At 49.4% G+C, this 16551-nt stretch overlaps 1 protein-coding gene across 1 annotated transcript; it reads right to left on the bottom strand.

Moving 5' to 3' along the window:
- Positions 1-3313: 3313 nt before the first annotated feature.
- On the bottom strand, positions 3314-4598 carry LOC124655539 (BTB/POZ and MATH domain-containing protein 1-like). The gene has a single exon (XM_047194415.1). The coding sequence runs from the start codon at positions 4577-4579 to the stop codon at positions 3506-3508; it is 1074 nt and encodes a 357-aa protein (XP_047050371.1). The 5' UTR covers positions 4580-4598; the 3' UTR covers positions 3314-3505.
- Positions 4599-16551: the final 11953 nt, after the last annotated feature.

Here is a 16551-nt window from a genome sequence, read left to right as displayed (position 1 = left end):
AAGGATCGATCTACTGAATACATATGGAAATACTGCTCGCACAAGGTTCTCCACAAACGTGGGTTCTCCCCATCGAATTGAGGAAAGGCCATCGTGGGAATTGCTTGACCTACTGCACCCGAGGACTGCGCTACACCTACTGAACCAAGAGGAGTGACCAACGGAAACTGAAAGCCTTTCTGGGCTGGAATCGGAGACAGACCTGTGACCGGGGGAACCGCCGAGGATCCGAAGAACCCCGACGATACCACCCGGAGAGATGTCGCCTCGCCGTGGCCGGATTGCCCAGGGGACGCCCCCAACTGCGCCGCACCCATAAACGATGATTTCTCCTTGCCCGCGTCGGCGGGTGCGGTAGCCGGCGCGGGGATGTCGATGGTGACGTGCGGTTGCTGCTGCATCGCCGCATGCTGGAGTTCGCCGACCGTGACCTGGAGCTCACCCACGCGAGCCTTCAACTCGGGTTTCCAGGTGGTCAGCGTCTTCACCTCCGCACCAAGAGCGTTGATGGTGCCCTTGAGCTCGCCGGTGACCTCTCCCATGAGGGATCTCATGAACGCCTTCGCCTCGTCGTCCATGAGCTCCTTCCTCTTCTCGGATCTCGTCTGGATGATGGATTTCACCACTGGGGCCAGATCTACGGGTGGGGGGGTGGGATTTGGTGGGGGAAATTTTTGGAAGGGTGGTGAGATGGCTCTGGTACCAAATTGTCAGCACTACAAGGTTGATTGCAAGTAGTGAGACGGGATTCAGGTTCAATATCTGGATTACAGACCACGGATACAGGAATATTCTCGTACAGCAAGAAGGGGGGAGCCGAGAAAATAGAGCCAAGGGGTGGGAGAGAAGAGCCGCCGTCCGTCCTGATCCAACTGGATGACGAACTACTCGTCCGCTGTAGCACTTGTAGATGCTTCGCTCACCCTAGCTTGCCTCCTGGCCTTGGGCCCCAGCCAGTCTGGGCCGACGACACGTGAGTTGGGCTTGCTCTGTCGAACCGGCCTTGATATATGGCTTGGTGGCTCTTTGGTCAGCATCGGTGTCACAGGCTTGGCGCTGACATTGCAGTGCGGCTAACGTTGGGAGTTGGGACTCCATAGTCTTTTTGTCTTTTTGTTTTGAGGCACACAAACGACTCGAGAATTATAGAAGGCTAGGGCTGAGTTCTACTAGTATTTGGAAACGGGCCGCAAAATAGCAGAGTTGTGTTTGCATACTTCTCCCATGCAGATCCTGGTATGAATTCATATATTTAACTGAAAAGACTTGGTGACTTATAAATCTTCAACTCTGGTGTCTGAGAAAAAAGAATTGAACTGTAGTCTTTGATGTTGCGTTATGTAAAATTCTTGAAGCCAAATGACAAAGACACGAGTAACACTGAACATCAAAGACCAACCTGAGATGTTATCAGACGCTGAGGGAACTTTTGACGTTTGAAGAGAGACAAATTGTTTATCAAGAACCCAAATGAGGTTATTTTTCTCTAAACCATTTGCATCCACTTCCAAAGAAAACTTTCCATCATGTCCAGGGTCCTTGGGATAAATGAGCACGATTGTATTTGTCGGAGGTGCTGTGTTTTGTGAGATTTTGGTACTTGCTCCATTTCATAGTTCTGAGAATCTAGTAGAGTGATGTTCACCTTATGCCGGCTGGTATTTTCGCCCACCAAGGTTGTCATAACCATTGATTCATACCATTTACCTCTCCAACGAAGCAATTAGTTATGACGTTGTAGTTGTATAGTGAACACCGACCATCCATGGTAAACTGCTTTGATGTCTAGAGCATAGAAAAACAAAATTACATTTTGCAAAGTACAGTCCTGGATTCCTTTTGAAATTCTTTCGCCATAGCATGATTCAACAGGAATTTCACTACTGCAGGGTAAAACAAGCATTTCTTCAGACCCTTTACATGATTCACTCCTGGTGCTCTGCCAGCATGCAACATGTAACAAGATTTCATTTTAGTTACGCATGGATAACAAAGGAAAGTTCTTCATAAATAATGCTATGTAGCCACCCTTTAGAAAATCATTGTGCGTGCACTCAAGTCAGTTCACCCTGGTGCCACTGAGGAATATTACTGTCATTTTCTTTTAACACAGGTGTATTTTTACAGAACACAATAAAAGTGAAATATCAGACGAATGGAGACACTGGTATAATGTAAGTGATATTCATCCGACGCACTCCATAGCTTGATGCTAATTGCATCAACTTCCAGACTGACTTCTAAAAAGACAGGAAATCAGCTAAGCAAACACTCGCTAACTAGATAGAGTAGACAATATTATGTAACTGGGCTATCGTTGGTTCTGACCGCAAACTGTTCCAACTTGCCCTAACTAATAAGGTAATGGATATTTTGTCCTGATCTTAAATCTTAAGGAAGAATGATAGGTCTGTGAGACAATGACCGCATGAATCCCCATCACTAGTCATTAGTGGTTGATGAAACCGAGACTATATACTTGAGCTATCCTTTGTGCTGGAAGCATAGTAAACTTATTCAGGTTGCTACTGTAGCCAATACACTAATGGAACATATACAGTTGTACATCATATTTTTTTTTTGAAACAAGGCAAAAGATTTGCCATTTTCCATTGATTAAGGAGAAGTTTAGAAAGGTCTTACAAACCAACTCGGCATAAGCCAAGCCCGAGAACCAAAGCCTACTCTCGTGGCATTAAAATACACAAGGCCTTAGCCCCGGCGTGGCACCACATTGCCATCTCGTCCTTAACTTTCGCGATCAACATGAAAGATGTTGTTGCACTATTTTGAAAGACACGAGCGTTCCTCTCTTTCCAAATCTCCCAAGAAACCAACATAGCTAAGGAGGCCATCGCTTTCCTTGATTGACCTCTTTGTAGGATACTTTTTGTCCACCATTCCTTCACCGTCCTCCTATTGTGCCACGCCCTTGGGTCCACGTCATGAAGGCCAAGCCACTCCTTCAACTCAATCCATATTCTAGTGGTGAACCGGCATTTGTAGAGAAGATGATCGGCGGACTCTTGAACTTGGTTACATAACTTGCAAAGCACGCAACTTGGCCAACCCCTCTTTTGTAGTCTATCCGCCGTCCACACCCGGTTTTGGATAATCAACCAAGCAAAAAGTTTACATTTTGGAGGCGCCCATGGCCTCCACACCATATAGTACATAAAAGACCATTTTTACTCTATTTACTGCCATTGCTCAAAATAAGTATACAACAGAAAAGATAACCAGAAAGAGTGACCAACTATAAGGCTAAGATATAAACATGCACCTAGTGACAAATAACGAGCGCATCCAACCAGATAAAATTGCAGCATAAGTGTTAGCATGTCTTTTCTAGTACACACTAGCCAGAACTGAGAATCATCATAGCTACACGAGGAATATACATATTCCTGCGACCACAATATATTCAACTAATAAGAACAGGATGATCAAAGATAGACATGGCATTGTAAGAGGATTCGAGCTCATCAATCCCATTATTGTGTCCCTAGCGCAATCGGGTTTTCTTGTGAGCACCAGGATTTATGGTAGTAGATTCTTCAAGTGTTTTCTTGATCCTACTCCGCACTTCAACCAAGAGATTCGGAAAGCTCTGTATCAAACGGATGTACTCATCAGATATCGTAACCATCTTATAATTGTCACCATCAGCGAGGAAATCAAGGCATGCAGCTTTGAGTTTGGGGCAGACGTGGTCCTCAGCCAGCTCCAACATTGAGATAACACTGTCTACGGTGATACCATTGCCCGATAGCTTGTCCTCACAAATCTTTTTCAGCCCCTCTACCCCGTATCTGTCAGCGGCTACAAGCAGGTGCTGGTATTGTGGCATGGTGGAACAGACATCCTTCACAGCAACATCAGACAGTGAACCATGATAAATGTAATGGAGCATACATCTGAAGGTAGAGGCCTCCATGTCTTGGACGGTTATAGAAGTCATCTTGCTTTCAGCCATCGGGCCATAGAGCTGTGCTCTAAAGACCGGTGACCGGGTCGCGAGCACCAGGCGATGTGCGCTGAAGCTCTCCCCACCGACATGGAAGGAAACATCAGTAAGGTCTTCTTTGTCTGACATAATGGCCAGGTCATGACCTAGATCCGGGAGCTCCTCCTTTACCGATGAAGCTTGAGGTTTCCGGTCGATGTGCACAGAGCACAGCACCACAAAATAGTTGTCCACCAAACAGTTGGCCTTGACATCGTCCCAGGCTGCAATCATTGCGTAATAGCCTTCCCAGCTCGCAGTTTCTCTGCCCACCGAAGTCACCGGTGAGCCGGTCTTGTCGAGTAAAACCATGCGTATAGACACCTTGGCGGCGGTGCCCCCCAGAGCATAGTCAAGCGGCCCTGTCAATGCGAGCGTGATTGTTGGGTCCGAGCTCCCAGCAAATATGTAATACGCAGTGCAGTTGCGTCCACCAACGTTGATCTTCATATCTCCAAATAAGTCATCGGCGGGATGAATATCCTCAGGCGACGAGAGCCATACTCGTAAATGGAAGAGGCTAGTGTCTTTCCCAGGGACGATTTCGCAACCGGATCGCCTACCTTCGGCCATGATGAATCCTCAATGCTTCGACCTCGACCTCGACCTCAAACGTTTTAAATTTACAAATTTGGAAAAGATTCCGCTGACATCAGCAAATTCGTCTATTTTGTGCATGCATGCAGAACTTTTTTTCAATAGTCTACACCAGGTTGATAATTTTATACATTTACCGTTGATCACTCAAATACGGAGGGGTTGATTATTCAAATAGAAAGGGTTGATAACTTTTAGCAAGAAAAAAAGTTTTGTCGAAACATATTAACATGAGTGCTAGTTTTGAAGATCTCGTCGAGACGAATTTATTGGTGAAAGCGGATCTTAATTTGGAGTTATCGTTTGAAAGTTAAAACGTTTTGAATTTTCAAATTTGGAAAAGATTCCGCTGACATCAGAAAATTCGTCTATTTTTGTGCATGCATGCAGAACTTTTTCTAAATAGCCTACATCAGGTTGATAATTTTATACATTTACCGTTGATCACTCAATTACGGGTGGTTGATTATTCAAATTGAAAGGGTTGATAACTTTTAGCCCGAAAAAAAAGTCGTCGAAACATATTAACATGGGTGCTAGTTTTGAAGATCTCGACGAGACCGACTCATAGGTGAAAACAGATCTTAAATCGGAGTTGTCGTTTGTGAGATAAAACGTTTTAAATTTTCAAATTCGGAAAGATTCTCGCTTACGTCATCAAATTCGGCTGTTTTTACATGCATGCAAAACTTTCCCTTAATAGCCTCCACTATAGTCCAAATTTTTCCAAAAATAAAAAAAAAATTGGTTGAAAACTGAGCGCTCATTCCCTCCCTAGCGCTCGAACGCTAGCTAGGGCAGCCCGGTAGAGACGCACCTTAAACACAGAACCAAGCAGCAACGTTCCCAAACGCTTGATCTGGCCTGATTTAGGAGACGCGACTCTAAATAACTCGATGGGTCACGATATGCTCCGGCCCGCTTCATTTTTTTATTTCTCGCTAACACACACACTCTCATCGCCGTGGCCGCCTTTGGACGCATGTTCTCCTCGGGAACAAACATTCCATTTTTCTGTATTTAGAGAACTCCTGAAAAACAAAATGTTCATAAATATAAAATTATTCAAGAATTAGAAAAAGAGTTGATGGATTAAATTTTCTTCGTAAATCTGAAAAAATGTTCATGAATTTTAAAATCTTCTTGCCTTTCAAAAAATGTTGACGGATTTGAAAAATTCAAACACTTATAAATGTTCAATAATTTTAAAAATTATATTGAATTTAAAATTATTTATGAATTTCAAAGTACGCTACGAATTAAAAAATGGCCACACATTAAAAAAATGGTCGCAAAATTATAAAAAGCTCGTGAGTTAAAAAAAACTAAAATAGGAGACTAAAAGAAAAAAGAAAAATAGGAAACCATAAATATTTTTCATTTTCTAAAAAATAAATAGGTACTTTATATTCAAGAATTTCAGAAAGTTTTTACAAATTTTTAAAATAGTTGTGATTTTTCAAAATATTCATGAGTTTGTCAAGTGTTCAAAAATTTGAAAGTATCGAGAAAATTCATAAATGCACGTAAATCTAGTGTCGCAGGAATATGTATTACCCTCCTCCTAGTTGGATCCCCAATCCTAATAATCGCATACGCGGATGAAAGTCAAGAAATGTCAACCTGAGACTAGTCAACAAGGACCGCGGTCATGATGCGGTCAACAAGGTCAGAGCTCCAAGTCATGGTACCCGCCCCATGCAAATTCCCACGGAAGCCAATAGAACTTCCTCTCCATATTTGGCATCGAGACACTAAAAAGGGAGAAGAGCATGCTAAGCGTCCCATGGAATTACTCCTCGTCATCGTCTTCCTTATCCTCGCTTTCTTCATCATCTTTATTTTCGGGGTTGCTCTCATAGGCATCTTCATCGTCAGGGTTGCTTCATTTCGATGAATAAGACGCGCACGTATTCTAAGGTAAACTTTGACCGAAAAATTGAGCAACAAAATCTTAGTGTTGCTGGATTCGTCTTCAAAAACACTATCTAATGTTGCCAATTTTATAACAATAATCGTATATATATAGTAATTCTTGGCCAAAGAAAAACACGAAAAACGAGAACGTCTTATTGACTGGAATGGAGGAAGTATTCAACAAAACAACATATTGCATGAGAAAAGATTGACACCCTACTCCAGTCCATCGAAAGAACATGTAGACCTAAGAGAGAAGCTATAGCAACTAGTGAAAAAGAGCAGCAGCTAGATCAACCGGTCTAGTTACCTTCGGTTAGCTCACTTCAAATAGTTGCTTCCGGTTCCAGATAAGTCGGCAACTTATCAACATGGTGAATCTGCATTCTATGTATGTAAACCTACCCACCGAGGGAAATGTGTCAATAAAAACCTTTAATACCACCATGGAGTAATTCAACCAGATTTAACAGCCTGAGAATATAAATTAAACCACAAATTAGAGTGGTATATTCTCTTGGATGCTAATGTTTCGAGTAAAGATCAACCATCTTTCATTTTACTGCTAATTTATTTCTGAAGCTAGGGTTTATTAAGCTTTGTTAAGAGAAATATTTGAGTTTCTATACTACAAAATTAAATTAATTGGTAAGTACTCACATAAAATGCGTATGTATAGAGTAATTATTGGTCAAATGATTATACCAATGAAACTTACTTTGCTCTAGATTAAGGATGGAATGAGTATAAGTTTGGCAGCTGGACTCTACAAAATGTTCACATGTATGCAGCGCGTACGGTAGTTATTTAGTGTGGACACATATTGATGTTAGTTGTGTGCCTTATGAGACAAATATTAGTACCATAGCATTATCTTTTTGTAGGATTAACTAGAGAATTTGTATAGTGGTTTGTTTTAGCGGAAGACTCCATAAGGACCCTCATCACTAACCGATGAACATGTTTTGAGGTGTCAATAAAATTCTTAATTTATTTTCACATGATGCTCTTCATGTATATAAATTTCATGAATAAATATCTTCATTTGTAAGCTGCATAAATTAAAAGGCAATGTGTGTATATATTGCTTGTTAAGAAGCCCAAAATGGAGCGGGGCTAATGTGTTAGCTGTGGCGATCCTCGCACCACAGCTCGATCCTAGTAGTGGTGAAGCATCAACAGCCGAAATATAACTACACCGTAGTTAACTACTGCTAACTGTAGGGTTTTGCGAATTAGAGGATTATTACTTGTATCCAAGACTGAATGTATATCAAATTGTTCCAACTTGCTTCAGTTAAGACAGTAATATTATAAAACTATACAAATAAGAAAAAAAGATTATTCGGTTTGGTGCTACTGCTAAAAGCAAATAGACATGATCACTAGAAACAGTGTCTGGCTAAAAACTGCAGATCTCAATGGGCAAATGGAAGAAGGAAATACAATTCCTGAACAGGTCTCGGCATGTTTTTGCCGCTAGCGTACTCCATCGAGAACTTGAAACCATCACATGCAGGACCTCCAGCGAGCGGATCTGTCGTTGCAGGCTGCCTCTACTAGTATTGAAGGACGATTGCAGTGCGGCTAACGTTGGGAGTTGGGACTCCATAGTCTTTTTGTCTTTTTGTTTTGAGGTACACAAACGACTCGAGAATTATAGAAGGCTAGGGCTGAGTTCTACTAGTATTTGGAAACGGGCCGCAATATAGCAGAGTTGTGTTTGCATACTTCTCCCATGCAGATCCTGGTATGAATTATACATTATACATTATATAAAGGGTGGCTGATTTAGAGGAATCCTAATGCCACAGCCACTGTTCATGGTCTATTTATCCTTTCATTCGTTCAATGGTTGTGTGACACATCGTTGCTTTTCTGTTTGGTACATTGACTCACCCCATCGCTGTTTTCAGTAAAAAAAAAATTGGCATAGAGGGCAACCGGATACCGGTTAATAGGCTTTGCCTCTACATATTGTTAAGATTAGCTCCCGGTGACATTTTCCTCCTTCACAGTTTGGTTCACATTGGTCAAAGTGGTGTGAAGACCCCACCCCTACCACACACGTCATCTCTCTCTGGATTCTTCCCCCACGATCTCCTCTAGACCTCCATCTCCACCGGCCACCCCTGGAGCTTCTCCCTTGCCGGCACCCTTCACCATAGCCACCTCAACAACACACCTCTGATTGTCACCCACCGTAACCACACCTGGGAGCCGCTCAAGGAGATCGGACACGAAGGGTAAGTAGGGATGCGGAGGATCACAGGCGCGCTTGATCTCTCCGGCAGTCACGAACTAGAGCGGAACGACGTCGCGGCGGTGCCGAATCGGCGGAGGAGACCGACATGGTGATGTGCCAGCGGCGTGGGAGAAATTCAGAGCTTTCCGGAGGCGTTCTGATGGTGGCGGCATCATAGGGGAATCAGTGGAGGAGACCGTCGTGGTGTTGGGGCATGGGGAGGAGGTCCGACCTGGTCGGGTTCATGGCGGCGGTCGTTCCTTCCTCGGCGGTCGTCGTTCAGGCGCTCAGGCTTATCAACACAAATGCGTGCTTCACGGCGGCTCTGGTCTTTCGTGTGCGCGTTATGTGCATCTGCCTCACAGTCGCAGATGACAGTATGGAGACTTCGCATCTCAGAGCGGATGCAGTAAGCTGCTTATCCCCTGTGTATCCATCTTCCCTTAATTCAGATCGGAAATAAAGAAGCAGAATTTAGGTGCTTCTCCCCCGTGTATCCCTCTCCCCAATTCAGATCGTTAATAAAGAAGCACCAACGGGGCATGCATAGCGAGCAGTGGCAGCGGAAACAAAAGACTAGAATTTGTGCTACACCTGTGGCATCATCTAGGGATGGACGACGAAGAGCTTATTTTCACTGTGCCTGCCAACAAGGAGGTAGCTGCAGATAGTGTGTGAGGGTTCATGGAATGCCAACATCCTGTTTCCTGCATCAAGGATGGCATCACTAGGTGCATCCGTCGCGGTCCCCTCCGGTGGAGGTCGAGCCTTGCTGTGACATGGAGCAGGCTGATGAAGGACAACCTGATGGCCACTCTATATCTTGGGTGAATAATCCAGGTAGCCCATATTATACCCTTTGCTCATATAGTGACTATTTACTGAAGTTGTTCCACTGGTAGAACTGGGCTAAACTTCCAGTATAGTTTTATTGTGTCCATACATTATAACGTGTTATCTGTGAGTTGTCAATTTTGCATGTGTTTCACTCTACATATAAATGTTGAATCTAGGCGCGGGAGGTTACATTGTTCAGGATTTTGCAAGCAGTCAGCTAGGGTAAATGGAGAGTAGTGCATGTGTCCACCCTGGATTGGTGAGAGATCAATTTTTTTGCTACAACATCCACGACTGTAAATTTGAAGTGTCGGAGCCTACCTTCTGGTCATGCACTGCAAGACACATCCAATGTCTACTGCAAGGTAATAACCAATAATTACTTAGTTCTCGCAGATTCCGAGATTCGCTCTTTAAAGATAAATAATAGATATGGTCGTAAAGTACTGCTGCCCGCTACTTTTGTCTTATGAAAATTTCAGAACAGAGGTAACACCTTAACATAACCGTTGGTTTAGCTAGGAACTCCCCTTGACACAAATGGTACTGCTTAAAATATATCCCCATAGCAGTACAAGTAGCCATGTTACTCCTTCAATACTACCTTGCCTTCTCTCAGAGCATGTCTAACATGCCCCGTATAACCCGCCCACCCCGTAAAATTCCGGCGGGATACAGGGCAGGCGCGATATGGGCCGTCTAGCAGGCCCCGTATTAGGGCCGGCCCGTTTCGGCGGAATACAGGGTCCAGGAAATCGGCCCCGTCGCCCCCTACTTATACTGGGCGCAGGTGCGAGTGAGGGGTTAACCCCTCACTCGCAACCCTAGCTCCGTCGTGCGCCGCCGCCTCCTCCATCTTGCTCCGGCGAGAAATTCCTCACTCCCCCGCGCCGCATTCCACCCCATCTCCGGCATGGACTCCCGCCGCCGCAGTACTGCCTCGCCGGCGAGCGGATCGAAGCGATCCCGCTCGCCGGACACCGTTGAGGAGGCGTGGCGGCTCAAGTGCAAGAGATCCACCGCCAGGAGCCGCCGTGCGGCGTGCCGGTACGACGGCGCGCTGTACGTGCCGGATTCGCTCCGGGAGTACGCCGCGGGTTGGCGGTGGTACCGACAAGACCCGCCGCTCAAGCCGATGAGCGGCGGAGCCTTCAAGAAGTGGCTCGCCGAGTGGCCGCGCGACCGCGCGTCCAAGGCGGCATGGGCGGCGACCATCGGCAGCACCAGCGGAGGCGGCGAGGAGGAAGAGGAGGCGGCAGAGGAGGAGGCAGAGGAGGAGGCGGCCTTCTGGCGTGCGGTGGCCGAATCCGAGAAGGATGCCGCCGACAAAGCTCGGGCGGAGGCAGAGGAGGAGGCGGCGGCCATCGCCGCCGTCCGGGAGTTCGAGGCGTGGGAGGAGGCGGCCTCCATCGTGTTCATCCCCTTCGTCATCCTTGACGAGTAGATGTAGGATAGATGTAGTATGATCCGTAGTATGATCGCAATGTATGTATGATCCGTAGTATGATCAATGAAGATGAACTTTCCGGGGTTTTTATTTTTGAAAATACGGGGCGAAATACGGGGTCTGCTAGACGGAATGGCTCTTCCGTTAGCAATTTTTTGATACGGGGCGAAATGCGAGCGTTATACGGGGCAGCAAAATACGGGGCCTGTTAGACATGCTCTCACAACTTCTCGACATCATGCTCGATTTCTCATGCTTGAATTGGCTAATTTATAGCTTGCATAAGATCTTTATCCTAAAATGTTCATGTGCATGATACTGCAATTCATATCAGAGTTTAAATTATTCTTTAGGAACAGTGATTTAAGTAAGAAGCAGGAAAGGGTTTCACCTAATATAGACCCTGACTCTTTGTTCAAATTACAGTGAACCTCTTGATTCTTTTTAACATGAACTTCTGACAGTTGGTCTTGGATATCTTATAAAAGTTCTGCTAGGGCCTCTCTTGCTCTGGTGATTTATCATATTTCTGTTTCAGTAGGACTACTCACGGTCTGCTACTTATCAATTTTTGAATCACATTTGGTAAACCCAAGTGTGTTACCGATTTCTATGTTTTCTTCAATTTAGCAGTACTAACTAATAATTGACATGCAAAAGTACCAGTTAAATTATAAAGACTTGCTTCTAAAAACTAAAAGTAACATGAAATTGTCAACATACTGTTAGGGTAGCAGTTAAATGATGTATATTCAGTTGTTCTGTTATGGTCGGTTTGACCTATACCCGCAGGAAGCCCACTAGTGGCTAGTTATGGGCTTAGCCCAAGTAAATTAGAGGCTTAGCCCAAGTAAATTAGGGTTTCGAGGAGACCGTCCTCCTATATAAACACTTGTATCCCTTCGAGATTAATCAGACAATAATTCAGTATCATTACTGTCTCGTCTCCTGAAGGGAGACAGGAGATCACTGCGCCCGCCGCACCAACCCTAGCCGCCGCCTCCTTCCTCCGCGCCGGCGCCAAGCTCTCCAACCTCTCCGCCCTCACTTACACCCTTACAACCTCCGCCCTAGACCCGGTAGAACCCTAGCCTCTACCACTTTGGTATCAGATTGCCTAGGTCTCATGGGCTCCAACAGTCCCCCCCCCCCATCGACACCATCGCCGCCACGTCCACCGCCGCCACCAACACCACCCCCGCCGCCATGACCGGCGCCCACACGCTGCAGGGGGCCGCCACCGCCGCAACTGGAGACCAGGCCGCCGCCGTCCTCACGGGCCTCGACCTCCTGCCCGCTACCTTGGCGGACCTCGCCGTCAGCCTCCGCGCCGTCCGCTTCGAGATCGCGGAGATCAAGGCCGGCCAGCACCCGCCGCCCCCACCGGCCGCCGTTCCGCCGCCGCCCCCACTAGCCGCTGTTCCGCCACCGCCCCCACCGGCCGCCGCTCCGCTGCCGCCCCCACCAACCGCCTCCGCCGCCAGCAATGGCCGGCCCCCGTGGTGGCCGCTGTCACCCTCGCCGATTCCCACATGGACCGACGCGTCGCCCGTCTACACTCATACTGCGGCGCGGACGACGGTTCATCCGCCCGCCCACCGCCCTGGCAGTCCTGGCGGGTTTACGGGCCCCTTCGCCGCGAGCACGTCCTTCAACCCGGGCCGCCAGGAGGGCGCCCCCGAGGTTCCGCCTTTGGCACAGCAGCTGCCCCGCTTCACTAAGCTGGAGTTCGCCACCTACGACGGCGCCACCGACCCCCTGAACTGGCTGAACCAGTGTGAGCAGTTTTTTCGGGGGCAACGGACGCTCAGCACCGACCGCACATAAATCGCCTCCCATCACCTACGGGGCGCCGCGCAGACTTGGTACTATGCCCTCGAGCAGGACGAGGGCGGGATGCCACCCTGGGAGCGTTTCCGCGACATGTGCCTCCAGCGGTTTGGGCCGACCCTCCGTGGCAGCCGCCTCGCTGAGCTGGGAGGCCTCGCCTTCACCACCATGGTCCAGGACTTCGCCGACCGCTTTCAGGCGCTCGCGTGCCATGCCCCGGGCGTCTCGGCACGGCAGCGCGCCGATCTCTTCGTCGTAGGCCTCCCCGACTACATCTGCATCGACGTCGAGATGCGCGAGCCGGCGGACCTGCAGACGGCCATGTACTACGCACGAGCCTACGAGCAGCGCGCCCTCGCCATGCAGCAGGTCTACGCGCAACGTAGCAGCGCTCATCCCGCGCCCCGACCCGCCCCGACACCCACCGCCCCGCCGCGCCCCGCACCGGCCGCTGCGCCCATAGGCCCTCCTGTGCCAACTCGCCCCTTCAAGCGGCTGACGGCTGCGGAGCAGCTTGAGCGGCCGCCGCCAGGGGCTGTGCTTCAACTGCGACGAGAAGTACGCACCGGGCCACACGTGCGCGCGCCTTTTCTACCTGGAGACCGTCGACGACACCGACGTTGAGACCCTCGCCGCCGAGCTCGCGGCCGCCACCGTCACTGAGGCCGGTGTCACGACCTACGCGCCAGTCGACGCGTCCGCCTTCGTCGTCTCTCTCCATGCTATGGCGGGCATCAAGACGGCAAAGACGATGCTGCTCCCGGTGACGATCAATGGGGAGCGTCTCACTGCGCTGGTGGACACGGGTTCCACGCACAACTTCTTGTCCAACACCGCCATGCGCCGCCTCGCTCTCCAGTCGGCGGGATCGGAGAAGTACAGCGTCACCGTCGCCAATGGGGATCGTCTTACGTGCCAGGGCGTGGCGCGACAGGTTCCCATGCTCGTGGGCGACGAGCCGTTCGCCATCAACTGCGTCGGCATCGACTTGGGCTGCTACGACTTCATCCTCGGCCTCGACTTCCTGAGCACTTTAGGCCCCATCCTGTGGGACCTCGACGCGCTGTCCCTCATCTTCTGGCGTGAGGGCGGCCGCCGTGTTCACTGGATGGGCGTGGGCAGCACTGGCACATCCCCGCAGCTCCACCTGATGGCCGCCGCGCTAGACGAGGCGCATCCGCTCCTGGCCGACTTACTGCAGCAGCACGGCGACCTCTTCGACGAGCCGCGAGGCCTCCCTCCCTCGCGACCCCGTGACCACCGCATCCACCTGCTGCCAAACACGGCACCCGTAGGCTGTGCGGCCGTACCGGTACCCCCGAGCTGCAGAAGGACGAGCTCGAGCGCCAGGTGGCGGTCATGCTAGCACAGGGCATCATCCGGATCTCGACGTCACCGTTCTGCGCCCCCGTGCTTCTTGTGCGCAAGACCGACGGCACGTGGCGTTTCTGTATCGACTTCCGCGCCCTCAACACCGTCACTTCCAAGGACAAGTTCCCCATCCCCGTCGTGGATGAGCTCCTGGGCGAGCTACATGGCGCGCGCTTCTTCACCAAGCTCGACTTGCGCTCGGGCTATCATCAGGTGCGCATGCACCCAGACGACATCGCCAAGACAGCGTTCCGCACTCACCATGGCCACTATGAGTTTTTGGTGATGCCGTTCGGCCTCTCCAACGCACCGGCGACCTTCCAGGCTCTGATGAACGACGTGCTCAGCCCCTACTTACGCCGCTTTGTGCTTGTTTTCTTTGATGATATTTTGATCTACAGCGCATCTTGGGCGGAGCACCTGCAGCACGTGGCCATCATCTTCAACGAGCTTCGAGCGCATCGTCTTCACCTCAAGCGCTCGAAGTGCTCGTTTGGCACGACTTCCGTCGCTTACTTGGGCCACGTCATCTCCGTCGACGGTGTCGCGATGGACGCGGACAAGGTCGCTGCCGTCGCCGCCTGGCCAACGCCCCAGTCGCCACGAGCTCTTCGCGGATTTTTGGGCCTCGCAGGATACTACCGGCGATACATCCAGGACTTCGGCCTCATCGCCGCGCCCCTCACGCGCCTGCTTCGCCGCGACGCCTTCTCCTGGGACGAGGAGGCGGCCATGGCCTTCGCCGCCCTGCAGCGGGCACTAACGACGGGTCCCGTTCTTCAGATGCCGGACTTCGACGAGCCGTTCGTGGTGGACTACGACGCCTCCGGCATTGGCTTCGGCGCCGTCCTTCACCAGGGCGAGGGTCCACTCGCTTTCTTCAGTCGCCCCTTCGCCGCGCGCCACCACAAGCTCGCCGCATATGAACGCGAGCTGATCGGGCTAGTCCAGGCGGTGCGCCACTGGCGGGCGTACCTTTGGGGCCGGACATTCCGTGTGCGCATGGACCACTACAGCCTGAAGTTCTTGCTGGATCAGCGCCTCTCCACCGTGCCGCAACACCAGTGGATCAGCAAGATCTTCGGCTTCGACTTCACCGTCGAGTACCACCCCGGCCGCCTCAACACAGTCGCCGACGCCCTGTCCCGCCGAGACGTTGACGACACTGCGGACGCGCCCACAGTCGGTGCAGCCCTCTGCATCCACTCCGGGCCATCTTTCGCCTTCATCGACGAGGTTCGCCGCGCTACTGCCACGGCTGCGGATGCGCGGCCAGCTGCGCCGGCCGCCTGGCCGACGGCGAGCTGGCCACGCCATGGCGCCTGGACGAGGGACTACTCCTCCATGGACGCCGCATATTCATGCCGGATCATGGAGACCTGCGCCACCAGGCCTTGTCCTTGGCGCATTCTGCAGGTGAAACAAAGGAGGTTGTCAATCTCACCGGCTTGCCGTAACAAAGGATTAACCGTATTGTGTGGAAGATGATTGTTTGCAGAGAAAACAGTAGAAACAAGTATTGCAAGAGATTGTATTTCAAGAAAGAGAATTGGACCGGGGTCCACAGCTCACTAGAGGTGTCTCTCCCATAAGACGAACAAGCATGTTGGGTGAACAAATTACAGCTTGGGCAATTGACAAATAAAGAGAGCATGACAATGCACATACATATCATGATGAGTATAGTGAGATTTAATTGGGCATTACGACAAAGTACATAGACCGCCATCCAACCGCATCTATGCCTAAAAAGTCCACCTTCAAAGTTATCATCCGAACCCCTCCAAACATTAAGTTGCAAAGCAACATGACAATTGCATTAAGTATGGTGCGTAATGTAATCAACAACTACATCCTTAGACATAGCATCAATGTTTTATCCCTAGTGGCAACAAGACAACACAACCTTAGAACTTTCTCGTCACCGTCCTAGTGTCAATGCAGCATGAACCCACTATCGAGCATAAGTACTCCCTCTTGGAGTTAAAAGCATCTACTTGGCCGCAGCATCTACTAATAACGGAGAGCATGCAAGATCATAAACAACACATAAGCATAACTTTGATAATCAACATAACAAGTATTCTCTATTCATCGGATCCCAACAAACGCAACATATAGAATTACATATAGATGATCTTGATCATGATAGGCAGCTCACAAGATCCGACAATGATAGCACAATGGGGAGAAGACAACCATCTAGCTACCGTTATGGACCCATAGTCCAGGGGTAGACTACTCACTCATCACTCCGAGGCGACCATGGCGGTGTAGAGTCCTCCGGAGATGATCCCCTCC

This window comes from Lolium rigidum, chromosome 5, assembly GCF_022539505.1.
Source record: "Lolium rigidum isolate FL_2022 chromosome 5, APGP_CSIRO_Lrig_0.1, whole genome shotgun sequence".
Taxonomy (NCBI): domain Eukaryota; kingdom Viridiplantae; phylum Streptophyta; class Magnoliopsida; order Poales; family Poaceae; genus Lolium; species Lolium rigidum.
The sequence above is the reverse complement of the archived record's forward strand: the minus strand, read 5'-3'. Positions and strand labels throughout refer to the sequence as shown.

Excerpts from the sequence above, each read along its gene's own strand:
- LOC124655539 (XM_047194415.1), bottom strand. The coding sequence starts at position 4,579 with ATGGCCGAAGGTAGGCGATCCGGTTGCGAAATCGTCCCTGGGAAAGAC.